This window comes from Ranitomeya variabilis, chromosome 5, assembly GCF_051348905.1.
Source record: "Ranitomeya variabilis isolate aRanVar5 chromosome 5, aRanVar5.hap1, whole genome shotgun sequence".
NCBI lineage: Eukaryota > Metazoa > Chordata > Amphibia > Anura > Dendrobatidae > Ranitomeya > Ranitomeya variabilis.
Genome location: NC_135236.1, coordinates 108,225,698 through 108,250,744, shown reverse-complemented (window position 1 = coordinate 108,250,744; position 25,047 = coordinate 108,225,698). Strand labels below are relative to the sequence as shown.

Here is a 25,047-nt window from a genome sequence, read left to right as displayed (position 1 = left end):
CCCCGTCTATTATTCTGGCCCTTCATTTCAATCTTGCATGTCAGCACCTTATTCACTTCTTGGGTATATTCTTTTAATTGCCACTTAATAAAAGTTATTTTTTTATAAGGGTCTATTTTAGTAAGCCTCATTAATACCCTTTGTCCTGTCTTTTTCTGTGAACTCAATGTTTTACCAAAACCTACATCAAGAGTGCCAAGAACATGTTAGAAAACGTGTCATGGTCTGATAAGACCAAGGTTGAACTTTTTGGCCATAATTCCAAAAGGGAATACTGTTTGGGGCAAAGCCAACACCGCGTATCACTAAGTGAATACCATACCCACAGTGAAGCATGATGAAGGTAGCTGATGTTTAGCAGCTGGACCTAGGGCTTTAGTCAAGGAGAAGGGACTAACCAACAGTTCTAAATTTCATTTATGGTAATTTTAACATTAATGTGTTGTGAGATAATCCCACCCACCGATTGTTGATTGATAGATTTTTTCCTATGCACCACATATGGAGAAATCTGTTAATAGGGTTTGAAGGCAGGGCATGCCTGCAGCTCACGAATATCAATTACTCCTAAGCTCACAGTGCTCTGCGTAAGCGGTGATGTTACAGGGTTGTTCCATTATTTTTATATTAGGAGCAGATCGGCAGCACCCTGCAAGCAGCCATCTCAACAGCTGCTTACATCAGGGGCTGGTGGAAGAGAGAACAGCTCATCAGTAGAGGTGAGAACAGCTCATCTGTGAAGATGAGAACAGCTCATCTGTGAAGGTGAGAACAGCTCATCGGTGGAGGTGAGAACAGCTCATAGGTGCAGGTGAGAACAGCTCATTGGTGGAGGTGAGAACAGCTCATTGGTGGAGGTGAGAACAGCTCATTGGTGGAGGTGAGAACAGCTCATGGGTGCAGGTGAGAACAGCTCATCGGTGGAGGTGAGAACAGCTCATCGGTGGAGGTGAGAACAGCTCATCGGTGGAGGTGAGAACAGCTCATCGGTGGAGGTGAGAACAGCTCATCGGTGGAGGTGAGAACAGCTCATCTGTGGAGGTGCTGGGCGATAATGATTACCTATCCTGGAGCTAAGTCATCAGTATTAAAGTAGTGGAAGAATTCTTCAAGAAACTTTTTTGACAAATTAGTGACACCATGCTGATGTGGATGTCACTACTTTATGATACCTTGGGTTAGGTAAAGCCAACACCTGATGACAGATTCCTTTGAAAGAACTGGTGCTCCAATGTCACGTTAGGACTAAGTCAATTGAAATTTCAGGAGGTCGATTCATTTATAATGGCGTGAGAACTTCTTCTGAAACAGCACCTTCACTAATACGTACACTTAAGACATTTAGTGCAGATCCGTTTGACAATGTTATGTTTGGGAGTAATGAAGATCTTTTCACTTTTCACCTAAACAATCACCATAAAGACCAGAAGCACTCCTGGTTACATGTTATATACAAATGTGAAAACGACCAAACACAGGTGACATAATGTTACATTACCTGAGGGGCCAGCACCGCCACCACTAAACCAAAAGTGATTCCAAAATTATCATTCAACCACAAGCCAACAGCATGGATGCATCCTCGGACATGGATGATACTCGCAACGTCAAGTCTCTAAACAAGGGAGAAAATAAAACATTATTCAAGGGTAGTAAATTGTCAGATTATCTTTAAGCTTAAGCCCTTCCCGCCATGGCCAATTTTAGTTTTTTCCACTTTTTCGTTTTTAACCCCTTCACGACATGACATATATTTATGTCATATGTTGTGTCTACCTTTGATGCGACACAACGCTGAGCCTGCATCTTTCCAGACACATGATGGCTGATTTAAACAGCAATCATACGCCTTTTAACAGCTGTGGGAGGAGCGGTGCTCAGAGTGCTGCTGTTGTCCAGTTAAGCCTGGCTGTCAATCACTGACAGTGGGATTTAACGAGTGCCGGATGGAAGCAAGTTTTCCATCCCACCCATCAGCGCCCCGTCACGTGATCATGGGGCGCTAATGGGTTGTCATGACAGAGGGGGTCTGCTGATGACCCCCAATGCCTGTCATTACGATCCTCCTATAGACATATCGTGATTTTTGCTATATATAGCTGTGCTGAAGCACTACTATGTATAGTACAAGCGATCAGACAGCTTTAAGTCCCCTAAGGGAACTAATAGGGCTCACTCACACTGCCGTATTACAAGGCCGAGTGCTATCTGAAAGCAATGTCAGGAAACAATCTCAGCACGCAGCGAATGCATCTGATATTCGGATCACGCGCACCCATACAAGTGTATGGGTGTGAGTGATACATCGGACTGCACTCGGATTGTCATCTGACTGCACTCTAATATACGTTCACAGAGACAATGGAGAAGATGGAGAAATTAAGTTCTCTGTCTTCTCCGCACCTGTGATGCGACTCTCTCATGTGAGACAATCAGATCATATTCAGATGACGACGACACAATATTAACATACTTGGCCCTATTTTCTCACATGAGAGAATCTACGCAAGTGTAAGCATACCCTCAAAGTAAAAAGTTAAAAAAAAGTTTATAAAAATATGAAAAAATAAACAAAAAGTTCAAATCACCCTCCTTTTGCCTTATTGAAAATAAAACAATTATAATTAAAAAGTACACATATTTGTATCGCTGAGTTCAGAAATGTCCGATCAATCAAAATATAAAATAAATTAATCCGATAGGTAAACAGCATAGTAAGAAAAAAATCAAAACGCCAGAATTATTATTTTTTTTGGCAGATTCAACATTGCAATAAAATGCTATAAGTGGTGATTAAAACATTGTATCTACCCAAAATAATATAATTAAAAACATCAGATCAGGGCGCAAAAAATAAGTCCTCACCCAACCCCAGATCCAGTAAAAAGAAAAAGTTCCGGGTCTTGCAAAACGGCAACAAAAGCAAAAGGTGTTTTTCATACAAATTTCTGAATATTTTTTCGCCACTTAAATAAAAAAAAAACAAAGACCCGTTTGTCATCTGCATACTCATAGTGACCTGGAGAATCACACTGCCTGATCAGGTTTACCATATGGCGAACATGGTAAATATGCTGACACTGCGGGTAGTGGACAACCCCTTTAAAAAGTTAATAGCCACCATTCTGTGCTAATTTAATGTCATATTTTACTAATAGGAGAGCTTTGTTTTCCGAACTTAATAAATGTCGTAATTTTGGTTGCATGCAGCCACCACTAGGGGGAGCTCTAACTGTGTATGGGTTCAGTTAACTAAGTAGCAGCTGTATAAAGCAGTGTGCAGCAAACGCCCCCAGAGGAAGCATGGGAATTGGATCAGTGCTGGGCCACTTCCAAACTTAGCGGTCATTTGTCCTGTCTCTGGTAAGTGTGCCATTAGACTCACGCACGTTTGTAACATCAATAGCTTTTGCTCTTTGTTGACTTCCCTTAATATAATCAATGAATAGCATTAACTAATGCACTTTCCTCCTGACATTATTAAATACAGAGATGTGCCCCATGCATTAAGCCCACAGATCAGAACTTACAGTACATATATATATATCCATTTAGGTGAATTACCGGATGTCAAACATAGAAATAAAGGCTGCAATTTACAGGACTGACAAATGCATTACCTGTAAATTAATTATTGATTTTCCTGCATTAAAGCGTAGTGCCTGCAGATATCACATACATGTCGACAGTACATGTATATGTCCATACATAAATCTCCCCTACGTGGGCAAATACCCTTCAATCAAAGGAATGTCAACTTAACTCCGATGTGCCCTGAATCCCTTGTGGCATGTCGGCTCACTCAGCTGCTCCCAGAGGTAGACACAGGAGCACTTGGCATTAAAGTCTCTGAGTTGTTTATTGCTTCATAAACCACAAAGAAAAGTAATAACACAAATAGCCTTTCTGGCAGAAATGAAAATAAAAAAATCCATACAAAAAGTCCTTCCCAGTATGGCTCCAGTCCTCTGGGACACAACACTCTTCAACTCCCTCAGGAGCTTGTATCTGGAGACTTCCTTCCTCCAAACATACAACAGAGGAAAAAACAGTGGCTGGACATTTAATTCTGCCAACCCCACCCTTGAGGTCCCACCCATCTCTCACCTACTCACCAAAAACTCAGACCCTTGTAATGACTGGTTTAACCCCTTCAGCACACAGCATGCTGGAGAGTAACTTATGGGTTTTAGATCACGGAGCAAAGCAATCTTGGTGATACACATCTCCCCTCACACACACAGCTCCAGTGACCCTGTCATACCCTTCACAAGTAACGTAATAGGGAGATAAGTAATGTGTGACTGCCACAAAACTGCATTTGCAACACTCGGGTTTTGCAACGGGGTCCACACTACTACACTGAAACAGATGAAATCCGCAGCGGAAATCGGCTCCCCAACAAAGGGCAGCTACGTATCCAGTGGTGTGAAGGAAGTCCCAATGTGAGCCCTATCTGTGTGACTCCCTCCCCTCCTCCTGCTGTCGTTACTGTATATGATATGTAAAGAAGCAGCATTTGCCTAATTTACCAAGGTGACCCTAGGAAATGATCTAATCAGTGACTACATGTTCATTGTTAGAAGCTCAAATAGTTATGTCGCACCTCGTCCTGAGATGTTCACTGAAACATCACAATCACCATTCACTTATATAACATTAACAAGGTCAGCTCCTAAGTCTGTGGAAAATGGCCGAATAAGAACTCCCATTAGAAAGTGGCTTATTCAGTCTGATTCCACGAGGTTCAGTATACAGAGATGGTTATTGCCCTTTACAATCTTTACCTCCAAAACTTGTCTTCTACAGATCGGCATTCTTTTTGGCTTTTTTTAAGAGAACTTTGCGTTGAACTATTCCTCAGCTATTCATTCAGAAGAAGTACAAATACACTGAAAACTGGGTAGAGATGAGTGATCGATTCACAGGACCCTGTCCGTATTCTGTGTTTGCCGGACGAGAGTCCCGAGAACCATCCTCTACCTGCAGGCATCCCTCTTTCTGATTAGTAGGGCTGATATGACATCATGCATGTGTCATGTCACATCTGTGGCCCCCATCACATCACAACTGTGGCCCCCCTCCAGACCTACTAATCACAAGATAGGATTCCAGCTGACAGGAGCCAATTCGCAGGGTTCCCATCCGGTGGCCACAAAATACTGACATGGCTGTTGGACCAGGATCCTGCCAATTTATTTGCTTTCTACAAATGGAGTGTGCATACAGAGTATAAAGACTGGCGACAGTGTTAAGGTACCGTTACACTAAACGATTTACCAATGATCACAACCAGCGATACGACCTGGCCGTGATTGTTGGTAAGTCGTTGTGTGGTCGCTGGAGAGCTGTCACACAGATAGCTCTCCAGCGACCAACGATGCCGAATTCCCCGGGTAACCAGGGTAAACATCGGCTTACTAAGCGCAGGGCCGTGCTTAGTAACCCGATGTTTACCCTGGTTACCATTGTAAATGTAAAAAAAAAAAAACACTACATACTTACATTCCGGTGTCTGTCATGTCCCTCGCCGTCAGCTTCCCGCACTGACTGTGAGCGCCGGCCGTAAAGCAGAGCACAGCGGTGACGTCACCGATGTGCTCTGCTTTTACTTTACGGCCGGCGATCACAGTCAGTGCGGGAAGCTGACGGCGAGGGACATGACAGACACCGGAATGTAAGTATGTACTGTTTTTTTTTTTTTACATTTACAATGGTAACCAGTGTAAACATTGGGTTACTAAGCGCGGCCCTGCGCTTAGTAACCCGATGTTTACCCTGGTTACAAGCGAACACATCGCTGGATCGGTGTCACACACACCAATCCAGCAATGACAGCGGTGATCCAGCGACTAAATAAAGTTCTGGACTTCTAGCTCCGACCAGCGATATAACAGCGGGATCCTGATCGCTGCTGCGTGTCAAACACAACGAGATCGCTATCCAGGACGCTGCAACGTCACAGATCGCTGTCGTTCTCATTGGAAAGTTGCTCAGTGTAACGGTACCTTTAGGCCAGGAGCAGACTACCGTTTATTCTCTCATCTGAAAGAATCAGGTCGATTAAGGAAATCTAAAAAAAAGTCTCAATCTTTTTCATTCTGTCAGTGTGTGAAAATCGTACTGCACTCAGAGGTCATCCTATTGCAGTCTGATAGTTTCCATGGACTCATTGACTTGCATGGTCAAGTGCAATTCAAATATCAGATAAAATTTGGGTATGCTGCGATTTCTCCTCTCATAAGCTCAGTGCGAGCTGATGTTTTGTCTAATCACACACGGACCAAATATTTGGCCATGTGCACGAACCTTTAGAAAGTGTTATGATACACCCTATTGACAAGGGGAATTATAACACCCAGTTGTGAGTTTGTTATACAGATGGACTGTAGACTTCTAAGAGATGCTCTAGAATTCGAACATCACAGGGATTATAAGTATTTACTATAACAGGCAAGTTGTGCGAGATAACGTCTGATCGAGCAGGACAAGCATAGTCACAGGGATATTGTCCTGTACTCATTATTACATCTCAATCAAACATGATAAAAAACAAACAAACAGAAAGTGCACAGGGCCCCGAAAACCAGACAACCACTCATAAGCGGGGGGAGGGGTGACATCAAGAATCATGTTCATCCTGATATGGTACATATTTTTGCTAATATAGGTTCCCAAATTACATCCCAAAAAATTCTGCACTGCTAATGACAATGTTGAACTTCTTCAAGTATCTCTTACCTCTTTATCGAGGGTTCGGTAACCGCACAGAGTATTCTTCACTCCGCTAGTGTCCTGAAAACACAATGAGAGATCAATGTTAATGAGGCCATTCAATTCACAACAGGCAATGCTGAACTATATAAGGCCACATACAGATGGAGGTTGGTCAAGCTTGCTGATATGCAGGTGCCTCTCACAAAATTAGAATATCATCAAAAAGTTAATTTATTTCAGTTCTTAAATACAAAAAGTGAAACTCGTATATTACATAGTCATTACAGAGTGATCTATTTCAAATGTTTATTTCTGTTAATGTTGATGATTGTGGCTTACAGCCAATGAAAATCCGAAAGTCATTATCTCAGTGAATTAGAATACTTTATAACACCAGCTTGAAAAATGATTTTAACATCCGAAATGTTGGCCTACTGACATGTATGTTCAGTAAATGCACTCAATACTTAGTCGGGGCTCCTTTTGCATCAATTACTGCATCAATGCGGCGAGGCATGGAGGCGATCAGCCTGTGGCACTGCTGAGGTGTTATGGAAGCCCAGGTGGCTTTGATAGCAATCTTCAGCTTGTCTTTATTGTTGGGTCTGGTGTCTCATCTTCCTCTTGACAATATCCCATATATTCTCTATGGGGTTAAGGTCAGGCGAGTTTGCTGGACAATCAAGCACAGTGATACTGTTAGTTTTTAAACCAGGTATTGGTACTTTTGGCAGTGTGGACAGCAGCTTGGATTGTGGCCTCTCCTCTCTTCCTCCAGACTCTGGGATCTTGATTTCCAAATGAAAAGCAAAGTTTACTTTCATCTGAAAACAACATCTTGAGCAACAGTCCAGTTCTTTTTCTCCTTGGCCCAGGTAAGACTCTTCTGGCGCCGTCTATTGGTCATGAGTGGTTTGACACAAGGAATGCGACACTTGTAGCCCATGTCCTGGATACCTCTGTGTGTGGTGGCTCTTGAAGCAATGACTCCGGCAGCAGCAGTCCACTCCTTGTGAATCTCCCCCAATTTTTTAATGGCCTTTTTTCTTAACAATCCTTTCAAGGCTGCGGTTATCCCGGTTGCTTGTGCACCTTTCCTACCACAATTTTTCCTTCCACTCAACTTTCCATTAATATGCTTGGATACAGCACTCTGTGAACAGCCAGCTTCTTTAGCAATGCTCTTTTGGGGCTTAACCTCCTTGTGGAGTGTGTCAATGACTGCCTTCTGGACATCTGTCAAGTCAGAAATCTTCCCCATCATTGTGGAGCCTACTGAAACCAACTAAGGGACCTTTTCAAATGCTTAGGAAGCCTTTTCAGGTGTTTTTGTTAATTATTCTTATTTACTAAGATAATGACTTTTGGGATTTCATTGGCCGTAAGCCATACTCATCAACATTAACATAAATAAACACTTGAAATAGGTCACTCTGTAATGACTCTATATAATATATGAGTTTCACTTTTTGTATTAAAGAACTGAAATTCACTTTTTGATGATATTCTAATTTAGGGAGGAGCACTTGTAGATGGGATGTGATCTTTTTGTTCAATGCCAGTAAAAGACTTTACAAGAAGAGTTTGACATAAGGGCACTGCCATCACCATGCTTCACTGTAGGGACCATGCTTTTCTCTAAATTTACTTTTCTAAAATCTTATGTGGGACTACATGAGCACTGCTGGTGTCGGAGAGCTACATTTCACTGATGGTATCATGAATTCACAGAGAAGATGCTACCATCACTCTGTGCCCTTAGTTGACGGGCACTCTTCCAACATGACAATGATCCAAAATAAACATCTGTTGCATTTCTACAGAAGAACAGGGAGACAGTGAGTTCAATGTCTCCTGATCTGAACCAAACCAAACACCTATGGGGAATTCTGAAGAGTCAAGCTGTTCTCATTCTCCATCCAGCATCCAGGCTCTAATAGAAGTTGTTCTTGAAAAATGAAAAAGAAAGTTGTTGCAATATGTCGCCAACTTGTTCATTTCATGCCTAAAAGATTTGGTGATGTCCTTAAGAATCATGGAGGTCATACAAAATACTAGAAGTAAAAGTTTTTGATGTGGGGTGTATTCATTTTTGCCTCAACTAATTTGAGTAAAACTGAAGATTTTTTAATGAAAGTTATATTATTAACCCTTCTTTCATGTTATGGGTTAAAAAAATCTATTAAAATTAAATTTTGGAAATTGTCCTTGTGTTCAGCGAGAAATTGATTACAATCTTACTTTTTAAAATGGGTGTACTCATTTATACTGAGCACTGTATACATACACGCATTATATATTTGCATAAGCAATGTACAGTGGATATTAATGAGGCTTTTGGGAACATTAGTGACAGTCAGCTTCTACGTAAGGTTAAATCTCTACGTGACTGTTGTGTATAAGAGATTGTTGGCAGGATCGTGGATGCCTCATGTATATAATCACCTTCAGTTAGTAGCTGAATGCTTCTTCCAATGTAATTAGTGTCATAATGTCTATAATATGTCTTTCTATTACATTTCTTTACTTTTAAATAGGTCTAATGATGAACACAAGGACAGATAATGACTGGATGTTTGTTCTCTCATTACTCAAAGCTTGGCAAACTGGTAGAATATTGGCCTTTTTCCAATGGCTTAATTGGAATAATAGGGAAACTTTTGGACATGTTCCCCCTCCCTCCCATTCTTGCTCTGATGCCGATTCACACCTCTGCTGTCCATATATTACACAGACACACAGTTCTGCTATTTACACATATTGCAAACACAGCTGCGCTGTGGACACATTACTCGCATTCTCGTTTCCCACTGTTGGTGGTAACAGGTGTGAACGCTTCTAATGTATTTATTGAAGAGCTGTCTTTGCTATGTATAGAGAGCAGAGCTGTGAGAGCTATGTGTGTGTAGGTAAGGAACGGTTTCGCATGTCCGGCATGTTCAGCGTACGGGCCGCGATGTCTGGAACGGCTGTGGATCAACTGATCTGAATGCAACAGCCTCATATAGGGCGCTCTTGAGATTTGGTTAGGAGACCCACAGTCGGTCCGGATAGTGAGGTCTGTACTTATTAGAGCATGAATCCAATCTAACATACAGGCAGCGAATGTGAGTGTCCACATCATAATACTGGAATAGCAGAACTGTGTGTGTGTAATATATAGAGAACAGCGGTGTGCATGCATAAATAAGAGTAGATAGCAGAGCTGGGTGTGTGTAATATATAGGGAAGAGCAGTGTGCACGCATAAATAAGCATAGATAGCAGAGCTGGGTGTGTGTAATATATAGGGAAGAGCAGTGTGCACGCATAAATAAGCATAGATAGCAGAGCTGAGTGTGTGTAATACATAGAGAACAGCAGTGTGCATGCATAAATAAGCATAGATAGCAGAGCTGAGTGTGTAATACATAGAGAACAGCAGTGTGCATGCATAAATAAGAGTAGATAGCAGAGCTGGGTGTGTGTAATATATAGGGAAGAGCAGTGTGAACGCATAAATAAGCATAGATAGCAGAGCTGAGTGTGTGTAATATATAGAGAACAGCGGTGTGCATGCATAAATAAGAGTAGATAGCAGAGCTGGGCGTGTGTAATATATAGGGAAGAGCAGTGTGAACGCATAAATAAGCATAGATAGCAGAGCTGAGTGTGTGTAATATATAGAGAACAGCGGTGTGCATGCATAAATAAGAGTAGATAGCAGAGCTGGGCGTGTGTAATATATAGGGAAGAGCAGTGTGCATGCATAAATAAGCATGGATAGCAGAGCTGAGTGTGTGTAATATATAGAGAACAGCGGTGTGCACGTATAAATAAGAGTAGATAGCAGAGCTGGGTGTGTGTAATATATAAAGAACAGCGGTGTGCATGCATAAATAAGTAGATAGCAGAACTGAGTGTGTGTAATATATAGGAAAGAGCAGTGTGCACGCATAAATAAGCATAGATAGAGCTGGGTGTGTGTAATATATAGAGAACAGCGGTGTGCATGCATAAGTTAGAGTAGATAGCAGAGCTGGGTGTGTGTAATATATGGAGAACAGCGGTGTGCATGCATAAATAAGCATAGATAGCAGAGCTGAGTGTGTGTAATATATAGAGAACAGCGGTGTGCATGCATAAATAAGAGTAGAGGGCAGAGCTGGGTGTGTGTAATATATAGGAAGAGCAGTGTGCACGCATAAATAAGCATGGATAGCAGTGCTGAGTGTGTGTAATATATAGAGAACAGCGGTGTGCATGCATAAATAAGTAGATAGCAGAGCTGAGTGTGTGTAATGTCTAGAGAAGAGCAGAGAGCATGCATAAATAAGCATAGATATCAGAGCTGAGTGTGTGTAATATATAGGGAAGAGCAGTGTGCATGCATAAATAAGAGTAGATAGCAGAGCTGGGTGTGTGTAATATATAGAGAACAGCGGTGTGCATGCATAAATAAGAGTAGATAGCAGAGCTGGGTGTGTGTAATAGTTACATAGTTATTAAGGTTGAAGGAAGACTAAGTCCATCTAGTTCAACCCATAGCCTAACTTAACATGCCCTAACATGTTGATCCAGAGGAAGGCAAAAAACCCCATGTGGCAAAGAGTAAGCTCCACCTGGGGAAAAAAATTCCTTCCCGACTCCACATACGGCAATCAGACTAGTTCCCTGGATCAACGCCCTATCAAGGAATCTAGTGTATATACCCTGTAAAATTATACTTTTCCAGAAAGGTATCCAGCCCCCTCTTAAATTTAAGTAATGAATCACTCATTACAACATCATACTGCAGAGAGTTCCATAGTCTCACTGCTCTTACAGTAAAGAATCCGCGTCTGTTATTATGCTTAAACCTTCTTTCCTCCAGACGTAGAGGATGCCCCCTTGTCCGTGTCTCAGGTCTATGATTAAAAAGATCACCAGAAAGGTCTTTGTACTGTCCCCTCATATATTTATACATTAAAATAAGATCACCCCTTAGTCTTCGTTTTTCCAAACTAAATAGCCCCAAGTGTAATAACCTATCTTGGTATTGCAGACCCCCCAGTCCTCTAATAACCTTGGTCGCTCTTCTCTGCACCCGCTCCAGTTCAGCTATGTCTTTCTTATACACCGGAGACCAGAACTGTGCACAGTATTCTAAGTGTGGTCGCACTAGTGACTTGTTTAGAGGTAAAATTATTTTCTCCTCATGAGCATCTATGCCTCTTTTAATGCATCCCATTATTTTATTTGCCTTTGTAGCAGCTGCCTGACACTGGCCACTGAATATGAGTTTGTCATCCACCCATACACCCAGGTCATTTTCATTGACGGATTTACCCAGAGTTTTAGAATTAAGCACATAGTTATACATCTTATTACTTCTACCCAAGTGCATGACCTTACATTTATCCCCATTAAAGCTCTTTGCCATTTATCAGCCCAAGCTTCTAGTTTACATAAATCATCCTGTAATATAAAATTGTCCTCCTCTGTATTGATTACCCTGCAGAGTTTAGTGTCATCTGCAAATATTGAAATTCTACTCTGAATGCCGCCTGCAAGGTCATTAATAAATATGTTAAAAAGAAGAGGGCCCAATACTGACCCCTGTGGTACCCCACTGCTAACCGCGACCCAGTCCGAGTGTGCTCCATTAATAACCACCCTTTGTTTCCTATCCCTGAGCCAGCTCTCAATCCACTTACACATATTTTCCCCTATCCCCATTATTCTCATTTTATGTATCAACCTTTTGTGTGGCACCGTATCAAAAGCTTTTGAAAAGTCCATATACACTACATCAACTGGGTTCCCTTGGTCCAGTCCGGAACTTACCTCTTCATAGAAGCTGATCAAATTAGTCTGACATGAACGGTCCCTAAAGAGATTGAAACCACAAAAATGGGTAAAAATAATAAAAATAATATTAATAATAGTAATATTTTATAATAACCCCAGTGATAACAATAAACGTGAGTGGAAACCACTCTTACCATGAAAGGAACCAAACACCTAGAGCAGGGACAACAGTCCCAGAAAAAGGAAACCAGAGCGGGATATATGTATTAATATATATAAATCTTTATTAGTGGTAATGATACATAAAGTTAAAAAGTGCACATGTTGGATAAAATGGTTAAAATAATATTTCCAGACAAATATACATAAGCCAATAGGCCTACGGTGTGCCAAAAGAGATTGAGCAATAGAATAGTAATTATATGTATATGTCTCCCCAATATGTAAAAAAATGAAAACGTGAAACTTTTATAATTAAAAGAAGAAACCCCAAAAAAAAAAAACCGGGTTAGAAGGGAAAGTGCCAATTGTGCAAAGGTGCAATCGTGCAATATAAATTAGTGTAAAACACTCAAAAAAGCTATAAAGTGCCTTGCACACAAAAGACAATAAAGAAAACTATATGAAAATAAGGAGGACATATACCTTGTGGCGACACCGTATCCAACAAAACGCACCCCGACGCGCGTTTCGGATACACGATCCTTCGTCAGGGGGTGGCTTATGTATATTTGTCTGGAAATATTATTTTAACCATTTTATCCAACATGTGCACTTTTTAACTTTATGTATCATTACCACTAATAAAGATTTATATATATTAATACATATATCCCGCTCTGGTTTCCTTTTTCTGGGACTGTTGTCCCTGCTCTAGGTGTTTGGTTCCTTTCATGAACGGTCCCTAGTAAACCCATGCTGATACTGGGTCATGAGGTTATTCCTCTTCAGATACTCCAGTATAGCATCCCTTAGAATGCCCTCCAGGATTTTACCCACAGTAGAGGTTAAGCTTACTGGCCTATAATTTCCGAGTTCAGTTTTTGTCCCCTTTTTTAATATTGGCACCACATTTGCTATACGCCAGTCCTGTGGTACAGACCCTGTTATTATGGACTCTTTAAAGATTAAAAATAACGGTCTATCAATGACCGTACTTAGTTCCTGCAGTACTCGGGGGTGTATCCCATCCGGGCCCGGAGATTTGTCAATTTTTGTGATTTTTAGACGCCGCCGTACTTCCTGCTGGGTTAAGCAGGTAACATTTAATTGGGAATTTTTATCACTAGTCATATTGGCTGCCATTGGATTTTCTTTTGTAAATACTGATGAAAAAAAGTCATTTAGCATATTGGCTTTCTCCTCATCCACCATTTCCCCCAGACTATTTGTAAGGGGGCCAACACTATCATTTTTTAGTTTCTTACTATTTATATAGTTAAAGAATATTTTGGGATTATTTTTACTCTCTCTGGCAATGAGTCTCTCTGTCTCAATCTTTGCTGCCTTGATTTGCTTTTTACAGAATTTATTTAATTTTCTGTATTTATTTAATGCCTCCTCACTACCTACTTCCTTTAATTCTCTAAATGCTTTCTTTTTGTCACTTATTGCGCCCCTTACAGCTCTATTTAGCCATATTGGTTTCCTCCTATTTCTAGTATGTTTATTCCCATACGGTATATACTATATATAGATAATATATAGAGAACAGCGGTGTGCATGCATAAATAAGAGTAGATAGCAGAGCTGAGTGTGTGTAATGTCTAGGGAAGAGCAGAGAGCACGCATAAATAAGCATAGATAGCAGAGCTGAGTGTGTGTAATATATAGGGAAGAGCAGGGCGCACGCATAAATAAGAGTAGATAGCAGAACTGGGTGTGTGTAATATATAGAGAACAGCGGTGTGCATGCATAAATAAGAGTAGATAGCAGAGCTGAGTGTGTGTAATGTCTAGGGAAGAGCAGAGAGCACGCATAAATAAGCATAGATAGCAGAGCTGAGTGTGTATAATATATAAGGAAGAGCAGTGTGCACGCATAGATAAGCATAGATAGCAGAGCTGAGTGTGTGTAATATATAGGGAAGAGCAGTGTGCACGCATAGATAAGCATATATAGCAGAGCTGGGTGTTTGTAATACACAGCTCTGGCAAAAATTAAAAGACCACTTCAAAATTTTCAGTTTCTCTGATTTTTCTCTTTATAGGTATATTTTTGCATAAAATGTACATTGTACATGCTTGTTTTTTTCTATAAACTACTGACAACATGTCTTCGAAATTTAAAGCTAAATTTTTTTTAATTTTTTTGCAGCAAATGAAAAATCATTAAAATAATAAAAAAGAAACAGTGCTTTCAGACCTCAAATAATGCAAAGAAAACAAGTTCTTATTCATTTAGAAACAACAATACTAATGTTTTAACTCAGGAAGAGATCAGAAATCAATATTTGGTGGAATAACCATGATTTTTAATCACAGCTTTCATGCGTCTTGATTACCTAATCAGAAGCACATTAAGTAGAATGAAGTGTACTTTGGATGGAATTCAACTGACACTGGAATGGAATGGCTGTCAGACATGTACAGATGGTGATTTTTAGAAAACTGTGCAGTGGTCTCTTAATTTTTGAGAGCGCTGTATAGAGAACAGCAGTGTGAATGCATAAATAAGCATAGATCGCAAAGCTACTAAAGTATTTAGTCATCCACCAATTGTGCAAGTTCTCCCACCTAAAAAGATGAGAGAGGCCTGTAATTGACATCATAGGTAAACCACAACTATGAGAGTCAAAATGAGAAAACAAATCCAGAAAATCACCTTGTTTGATTTGCCAAGATTTATTTTGCAAATTATGTTGGAAAATAATTATTTGGTGATTAACAAAAGTTCGTCTCAATATTTTGTTATATATCCTTTGTTGGCAATGACAGAGGTCAAACGTTTTCTGTAAGTCTTCATAAGGATGGCACACACTTTTGGTGGTATGTTGGCCCATTCCTCCATGCAGATCTCCTCTAGAGCAGTGATGTTTTGGGCCTGTCATGGGGCAACACAGACTTTCAACTCCCTCCCAAAGGTTTTCTATGGGGATGAGATCTGAAGACTGGCTAGGCCACTCCAGGACCTAAATATGCTTCTTACGAAGCCACTCCTTCATTGCCCTGGCGGTGTGCTTGGGATCATTATCATGCTGAAAGACCCATCCACGTTTCATCTTCAATGCCCTTGCTGATGGAAGGAGGTTTGCATTCAAAATCTCACAATATATGGCCCCATTCATTTTTTCATGTACATGGATCAGTTTTTCTGGTCCCTTTGCAGAGAAACAGCCCCAAAGCATGATGTTGCCACCGCCATGCTTCACAGTAGGTATGGTGTTCTTTGGATGCAACTCAGCATTCTGTCTCCTCCAAACACGACGAGTTTTGTTTCTACCAAACAGTTCTACTTTGGTTTAATCAGACCATATGACATTCTCCCAATACACTTCAGGATAATCCAAATGCTCTCTAGCAAACTTTAGACAGACCCAGACATGTACTGGCTTAAGCAGGGGGACACGTCTGGCACTGCAAGATCTGAATCCCTGGCGGCGTAGTGTCTTACTGATGGCAGCCTTTGTATCGGTGGTCCCAGCTCCACGCAGGTCATTCACTAGGTCCCCCAGTGTGATTCTGGGATTTTTGCTCACCGTTCTTGAGATAATTTTGACCCCATGGGGTGAGATCTTGCTTGGAGGCCCAGATCGAGGGAGATTATCAGTGGTCTTGTATGTCTTCCATTTTCGTATTATTGCTCCCACAGTTGATTTCATCACACTAACTGCTTGCCTATTGCAGATTCAGTTTTCCCTGCCTGGAGCAGGGCTACAATTTTGTTTCTGGTGTCCTTCGACAGCTCACCATAGCGGAGTTTGGAGTGTGACTGTTTGAGGTTGTGGACAGGTGTCTTTTATACTGATAGCAAGTTCAAACAGATACAGATGCCATTACTATAGGCAATGAGTGGAGGACAGAGGAGCCTCTTAAAGAAGAAGTTACAGGTCTGTGAGAGCCAGAAATCTTGCATGTTTTTAGGTGACCAAATACTTATTTTCCACCATAGTTTGCAAAATAGATCTTGCCAAATCAGACAAGGTGATTTTCTGGATTTGTTTTTGTCACGAGTTCCTTCTCCGATATCACACAATCAACAGAGCAAGAGAATAGTGAACAATTCCAAGACCTTTATTTAGGCAAAACACGAAAGGTCAATATATACGATCCATCACACAAAGGATTAAATATTCCAGAACACGAATGCAGTTCAGTTACAGAATAAACGTCCAACAATCCAGCACAGAGGATAACAGTCCATATTCCCTTCTTTCTCTCTGATATGCTCTTCACATCCAGGTTCCACACAAGACTGATCTCTGTGTCTCACCTCCCTGATTTTACAAGTCTCCCCCCTCATTCACAGGCCAGGAGGGGGAAGGTCTCAGGGGCTCATTGTTTCAACAAGCTAGGTCAACATGTCATTAGCATATCAGCAAACAACATTATTCACTGACCCTGTGGAGAGATAACAATACAGAACTGTGGGGAGAATATCAGATGGCAAATAACAACTCATCCTACAAGATACAGTAACACCATGATAATCAGTAAAATAGAAATATACACAAAATGATACCCACATAGCAGATCACACCATCACAGTTTTCTCATTTTGACTCTCATAGTTGTGGTCTACCTATGATGTCAATTACAGGCCTCTCTCATCTTTTTAAATGGGAGAACTTGCACAATTGGTGGCTGACTAAATACTTTTTTCCCCACTGTATATAAGGAACAGCAGTGTGCATGCATATATAAATGTAGATAGCAGAGCTGGGCATGTGCAATATATAGGGAACAGCGGTGTGTATGCATAAATAAGCATAGATAGCAGAGCTGGGTGTATGATTTTTTCCCCGTTTTTCAGTACATAATAAGATAGAAAGAACAGATTCGTAATAAGATAAAATGAATAGTGTAATTAAAAAGTACAACTCTTCCTACAAAAAAAAAAAGAAATCAAGCTCTCATACAGTTATATCGACGGAAAAAGAAAAGTTATGGCTGCTGGAAGAGAAAAAACTAAAGAGCAAAACCGGAAAATTTTCGGCTGCTAAAGGAGTTAATAATTATGCCATTGTTATTGTAAAATCTGGTACCAGATTTGCTTTAAGGCATCATATGATCACTTTTCACACTGACTAGCACTAAAGTGTGACATGGTCTTACTGACGCACAGTACAGTGCTATTATATCGGTGATGTACGACACAAGAACGCTATTTGTTCCTTTAATTGGCACGCTCTATGGCACTATGATGTGTTGTATGGTACTTTATTTGTACGTTGTCTGGTGCGGCTATTTGTGTCCATATGTAACCATTGTTGGCCCACCATACAGCACTATTATGTGAGCTGCTAATGGAATCATCGCTTGCAGTGATGGTGCCCTGTATTGCACATATCTAAAATCTCTGTTAGGCTGGTTTCACACTTGCGTTTGGATCTGCAGCGTTTTTAAAAAAAACGCATGTGGTGAAAAAACGCATGTAAACGCGGCAAAACGCAGCGTTTTTTAGACGCATGCGTTTTTGCATGCAGAAAAAAAACGCGGCGTTTTGCCGCGATTACATGCGTTTTTTCCAGTGTTTGCGTTTTTTAAACGCATGCTGAGAAGTGTGTGACAGCTGCCAATCATCAAAATCAACTAGAAAACCCACTATAAACAGAAATAGCTAGGGTTAGGATCCCTAGTAACCCTAGGGATCCTAACCCTAACCCTAACAAGCCACCCCCCACCATCAAGGTGATAAAGGCATCCAAACCCTAACCCTAACCCTATATGACAGTCAATACTCTGCGAGTTTATATTTTTAGTACTCTATAGCAATACCGTATATCTTGGGGTGTCCACATTGAACAAAGCTTTTTATTAGAAGAATGTCCTGGTCACCAGGTCAACATAATAGCCAATTCCTATGGATCCCTAGGGTTAGGGTTAGGGGTAGGGTTTGGATGCCTTTATCACCTTGATGGTGGGGGGTGGCTTGTCAGGGTTAGGGTTTGGATGCCTTTATCACCTTGATGGTGGGGGGTGGCTTGTCAGGGTTAGGGCTAGGATCCCTTTATCACCTTGATAGTGGGGGGTGGCTTGTCAGGGTTAGGGGTAGGGTTAGGGTTTTCTTGTTTTTTCTTGTGTTTAGGGTTAGGGTTTTCTTGTTTTTTCTTGTGTTTTCCTATAAAAACGCATGCGTTTTTAACGCAAGCAAACACATGTGCTTAAAAACGCATGCGTTTACATAGACAGCAATGCATTTTTTTGCCGCGAATAAACTTGCATGCGTTGCCGAAAACGCATCAAAACGCACACTAAAAAACGCATGCGTTTTTTAATGTTAAGTATAGAAAAAAACGCATGCGTTTTTTTAGTGCTAAAACGCAGCGGACAAAAACGCAAGTGTGAAACCAGCCTTACATAGGTCACATTTGTGAAATCTACATTTGTAGCCTAGTGATATTTTCCCCACAGTGGGCTATATCATTTGTCTATAGGATCGGTGATAAATAAGTAATCATGATAAATCGCTTAGGGACCCTCATGTGTGATTACGAAAGCAGGGTGTCCCAGTCCGCATTTCTCCTTTCTGCATTACTAAGTGGCAAGAACATTGACTTCAGTGGTAGTCAAGCCCGAAGCCTTGAATGGGTTAATAAAACAGGTCATACACTGCTTAATAATGTCTGAATCTTTATTTGGTAGCTTGCAGTCTATGGGAGGTGGTGGTTCTTCTAGGCAAATAGTGAGCGCTTGCAAGGTCTTTGCTATAAAGCTTGTAAGCGCTACTCTGCAATCGGCCAGTGTTAGTGTTCTTCCGCATCCCAGATGCTGCAGAGGCGAAGCTGCCTCTACGTATAGCATGGAAGAGGGTAAAGCTCAGGCCAATGATTCAGGTTTACCGAGTCAATCATTAAGAATGCATCACCCCCCTTCCCCGACAAACAGGAAGCTACGAGGCACAGGAGCGGTGTGCACCTAAAGAAAATTATCAGGACAACCCTTTAATGGAGCGGCTTCTTGCAAACTTTATCACCGCTCCCTTCAAAGTGTTCCTCACTTCAGTTGTGCAGTAACAAGGAATGGAAGGTGTAAGCCACCAGAACCTACTGATTAATGGGGGAACCAGTGGTGGTACTGGGACCCCTAAAGGATCAGAAGTTAATGCAATGCTCAGGTTGATGTCCAGATACTTTTGTGCAAGTTCTATGACTAGATAGGGGGGTGAAGGTTTGTTGGTTTATGTAAGAACAAATATGTGACAACAGTGCTCATTACCACCTTATACTACAGTATTCCCAATATACCAGAGAAGCCTCTTCCGAGAGGAAGAAGACCGGGACTCTAGTATCGCCTAATGCAGAGGCTCATGATGTGTGGCGTCACCACAAGAACACTGCCGGAAAAAGCCGAAGACTGCCGAATACCGCTGTAAGGTAATGAGCGGCCCCGGAAACAGATGCAGCCGGGAGAGAGCAGGACAGGAGGACGCGTCGCTGGACAGGTAAGTATAATATTTATAATGTTTACTAGACTGTGGCCCGATTCTAACGCATCGGGTATTCTAGAATATGCATGTCCCCGTAGTATATGGACAATGATGATTCCAGAATTCGCAGCAGACTGTGCCCGTCGCTGATTGGTCGAGGCAACCTTTATGACATCATCGTCGCCATGGCAACCATTATGGCATCTACGTCGATACTGTGCCCGTCGCTGATTGGTCGAGGCGAATTCGCGGCAGACTGTGCCCGTCGCTGATTGGTCGAGGCAACCTTTATGACCTCATCGTCGCCATGCTGTGCACATCGCTGATTGGTCAAGGCCTGGCGGCCTCGACCAATCAGAGACGTGGGATTTCCAGACAGACAGACAGAAAAACCCTTAGACAATTATATATATAGATTATTAATTGTATTCTTTCTTTTACAGGCCCTGGATCCGAACTGTAACACTGGTTTCCCATGGAAACCCGTGTTCGGGACCTTGTGACCGAACACTATGCGTTTGGTCCTGAATAGTGATCAGCTAGTGTACTCGTTGCTCGGGTTTTCCCAAGCACGCTTGGGTTTTCCCAAGCACGCTCGGGTGACCTCCGAGTATTTGTTATTGCTTGGAGATATAGTTTTCATCGCCTCAGTTGCATGATTTACGGCTTCCAGATAAGCTGAATACATGTTGGAATTCCCTAACAAACAGGCATTGCTCACATGTATTCAGCGTATCTGGAAGCCGTAAATCATGCAACTGAGGCGATGAAAACTATATCTCTGAGCAATAACAAATACTCGGAGGTCACCCGAGCGTGCTCGGAAAAACCAGAGCAACGAGTACACTCGCTCATCACTAGTCCTGAACTTTATATTTCGGGTTCGCCCATCCCTGTCCATGAACCTTACCAGCCTGATAATACCAGGCCGCAGAAGTCTGCTTTCCTTGGATGGTTAGCAAAAATAGTGGGACCCCTTCCAAAAAAAAACAGCATGGGGTCCCTTTATTTTTGTTAACCAGCCAGGGAAAAAGCAGATATCTGCGGCCTGGTATTCTCAGGCTGGCGAGGCCCATAGATTTTGACCCTCACCAGCCTAAAAATAGCAGCCCGCAGCCACCCCACAATTGGCACATCCAAAGATGCACCAACTGTGGCACTTTACCCAGCTCATCCCACTTGCCCTGTAGCAGTGGCAAGTAGGGTAATATTTGTGGGGTTGATGTCACGTTTGTATTTGTCCAGTGACATCAAGTCCACGACTTAGTAATGTAGAAGCGTCTATGATCTCCTGCAACAAAAATAAAATAATAAATCAACAAATAATACTCCCTGTCCGATGTAGTCCAATTACCTAGTGTTCCACGACAAGTCCAGCTCTGCTTCATCTGCCACCATCCAGCCTGACATCCAGACACAGCAGAGCTTGTAGATAACCACCGGAGATAACTCAGTCTCCGGCGGTCACCTGCACTGCAGTTCTTACGATCAGCTGACCGTGAGAACTTTGCTAGTCACGTGCATGGCAGTTCCCGCGGTCAGCAGAGCTCATCGCGAGAACTGCAGTGGACACGAACTTCCGGCTGTGGCACAAGGTAAGACATTTAGAAATATAAACCACGGCACTCAGGGTTTTTTGGAGGTGCCCAAGTTAGGTATCCAACCCGACAAATATAAGTAGAAAATACTTGGCACTCAGAAGAGTTTTTGCAAATATAAGAAATAGATTTTTATTCGGAACTGGATGCACCGAATAAAAATCTATTTCTTATATTTGCATGAACTGGATGCACCGAATAAAAATCTATTTCTTATATTTGCAAAAACTCTTCTGAGTGCCAAGTATTTTCTACTTACAAGGTAAGACATTTAAATTAGTTCACATGAGTAGTAAGCTGCGTTTCTGCACTTAATACACATGTGACTAAGAAAATAATGCGGTTTTAAAGCATCTAATGATAGTCTATGGGAAATTTATGTTGAGGAGACTGAGCAGCACCGCACATAAATAGACATGCTGCGGTTTTGAAAGACACGCCGCATGTCCGTTTACGCAGGTGAGACGCGGGTGTCTTAATGCATAGTAGACATGGGATTTCTTGAAATCCCATCCACTATGCTGTAACATCTAGACGCTGCGGATGAAAGCAGCATCAAACCCGCAGTGTTTACTGACCGTGGAAACATACCCTAAGGCTAGGTTCACATTAGCGTTTCAGTCCGTAGCGTGGTGCTGCAAACTTCTTTCCTTAAGCTCCACCTACTTCCGCATGCGTCTTGTGTACCTATCTTTAACATTGTATACGCAGGGACATGCGTTGTATGCGGATGCGTCTACGTGCGTCATTTTGACGTGCCCACCAAATGCAAAAAAATGCAACATGTTGCGTTCGGAGGGCACTTCAAAATGATGCATGCGGACGCATCCGCATACAACGCATGACACTGCGCACTCAATGTTAAAGATAGGTACGCAGGAGGCATGCGGATGTAGGTGGAGATTAAGGAAAGCACCACACTGTGAACTGAAGCGCTAATGTGAACCCGGCCTTAGAGGAGGTTGGGTTTTTATAAAGCTGGGAAATTTGCATCACCTGACCTTTCCTAACAATGATAAAGAACAAGCCATAACCCTAACAGGCTAATTAACATTTGAAACCTTGGTCAAAGTTATCTGAACATACAAATCTCCAAGGGTGCCCAAACTTTGCATGGAACCATTTTCCTTTTTGTAATTTGTAAAATGGCATTTTTTTTTGTGCCTAAAATACAAAGAAATGTGCCATCTTTAACTTTTAGGCCTTTTAGAAATAATTTAATCTTCACCTTGCTTAAATGTTCACAGTAACATTAATTTTAACCAGGTGTGCCCACATTTTTACATGCCACTGTAAGAAGAGCAGGTCTCCAGACGGTGAATTTCATCAGTAGCCCCGCACAGAAGAGCAGATTTAGATGCACATATACCGGCCTCGGGTGTTTAGAGACAGCTGAAGTATGGTAAGCTGGAGACAGGATGATACTACGTTTCAGAGGAGGTACTTGAAGCTGGAAGTGACCGAGTGGTGGGAGAATACTTAAAGGAGGCATTGCGGGAACCCCTGAATCTTGGGATACAGATTTGTGATTTTGGTGGAAAAGATTTGGCTGTAATTACCATGGATAGGGTCTCTGGGTGTCAATACTGTGATGGGTGCGGGTGCTGGATGGGGCTCATGACCTTCTCTGAGCTGAATGAGGCTTTCAGGGTCAGTAAGGTTGGGGACTACTGACCCACTTGAAGGACCAATCCTAAAAGTCTATCTGATATTGACTTTTAGGATTCCTACCTCCTCTAGGTTGCTCTATAGTTCTTGATCTCTTCTCCTCTGAGGAGGCTATTTCCATAAATTCCCAGGGGAGCATTGCACGGCCTATAAGTCTCCATATTCCTTTGTTAACTTGGCCCTCACCACGAGGAAAATCTTTACCACTTAGTGTATTTTATTCACTAGTAGTTTCAGCCTTCCATTTTCAGGCACTATTGTTCTAATCAAACTACTGACGACGGTAATGAAGGTCATCACCTTGTCGTGTAGAAAAGTATATCAATTTCCTTTCTCTTTTATGTGCGAATGCTGATTAATAAATATCAGATACAGTGTAGTCATGTACGGCATAGTAAATATCATTATCAGGATATCCGCATTATGTTAAAAGAATATGAAGCCATTGATTATCCACTACAACGTTTATGAATATTGATGAGAGAAATCACACAAGGTATCCTCTACAGAGACAGATAAAGATGAACAATCAGGCTCACAGCGTGCCCCCTACTTAGTAGTTAGTCATTTCTGGATGGCTTTCTTTCTGATTCATGCCTCAATGAATATATTTATTAAAGTTAATTCAATTCTCATAAACAATCCAGATTATTATAATGTCTGATTAGGTTCCGTGTGACCAGTGGGGTCAATTCAATTACGATATGTAGAAGCTTGTCTATTACACTATTTGCTTGGTAACCTCGGTATGAAATACACTGGCCTCAGTAATATTTTGTATATTTTTGTATGACTTTTTATGTAAACCAAATGCATCCAAATATTAAAGGAATTATTCTATAGTGTCCATCTATTTCTTAGAGAAGCCAGCTCTAGCACTTGGATTCACATCTGTCTTGAGAAAGGCAATGTGTTAACCCCTTCAAGTCGCGGCCCTTTTTCGTTTGGGTTTTCGTTTTTCGCTCCCCTCCTTCCCAGAGCCATAACTTTTTTATTTTTCCGTCAATTTGGCCATGTGAGGGCTTATTTTTTGCGGGACGAGTTGTACTTTTGAACGACATCATTGGTTTTACCATGTCGTGTACTAGAAAACGGGAAAAAAAATTCCAAGTGCGGTGAAATTGCAAAAAAAAGTGCAATCCCACACTTGTTTTTTGTTTGGCTTTTTTGCTAGGTTCACTAAATGCTAAAACTGACCTGCCATTATGATTACCTAGGTCATTACGAGTTCATAGACACCTAACATGTCTAGGTTATTTTTTATCCAAGTGGTGAAAAAAAAATTCCAAACTTTGCTTAAAAAAAAAAAAAAAAAAAAAAAGTGCAATTTTCCGATACCCGTAGTGTCTCCAATTTTCGTGATCTGGGGTCGGGTGAGGGCTTATTTTTTGCGTGCCGAGCTGATGTTTTTAATGATACCATTTCGGCGCAGATACGTTCTTTTGATCGTACAAAACAGCTGACATGTCGCGACTTTGATGTGCGCTCACCGCCGGAGCCCACATCAAAGCAGGGGACCCGACATGCGCAGTACATGTACGGCGCATGTCGCGAAAGGGTTAAAGGGAATTTGTCAACAGGTGTCTTTTCACCTAATCTGAGAGCAGCATAATATAGACAGAGACCCTGAGTTCAGTGATGTGTCACTTACTGGGCTGCTTACTGTAGATTTGATAAAATCACTGTTTTATCAGCAGGAGATTATCAC

At 41.5% G+C, this 25,047-nt stretch overlaps 1 protein-coding gene across 1 annotated transcript in view; it reads right to left on the bottom strand.

The window, feature by feature from the left end:
• The window catches only part of LOC143775229 (tetraspanin-15-like), a 183,006-nt gene that overhangs the window by 3,297 nt on the left and 154,662 nt on the right, over nt 1-25,047 (bottom strand). Inside the window, exons 6-7 of the mRNA XM_077263109.1 lie at nt 6,742-6,795; nt 1,499-1,615 (exon numbers count right to left, since the gene is read on the bottom strand). Of these exons, the coding sequence (XP_077119224.1) occupies nt 1,499-1,615; nt 6,742-6,795 (171 nt within the window). The remainder of the gene's footprint in view (nt 1-1,498; nt 1,616-6,741; nt 6,796-25,047) is intronic.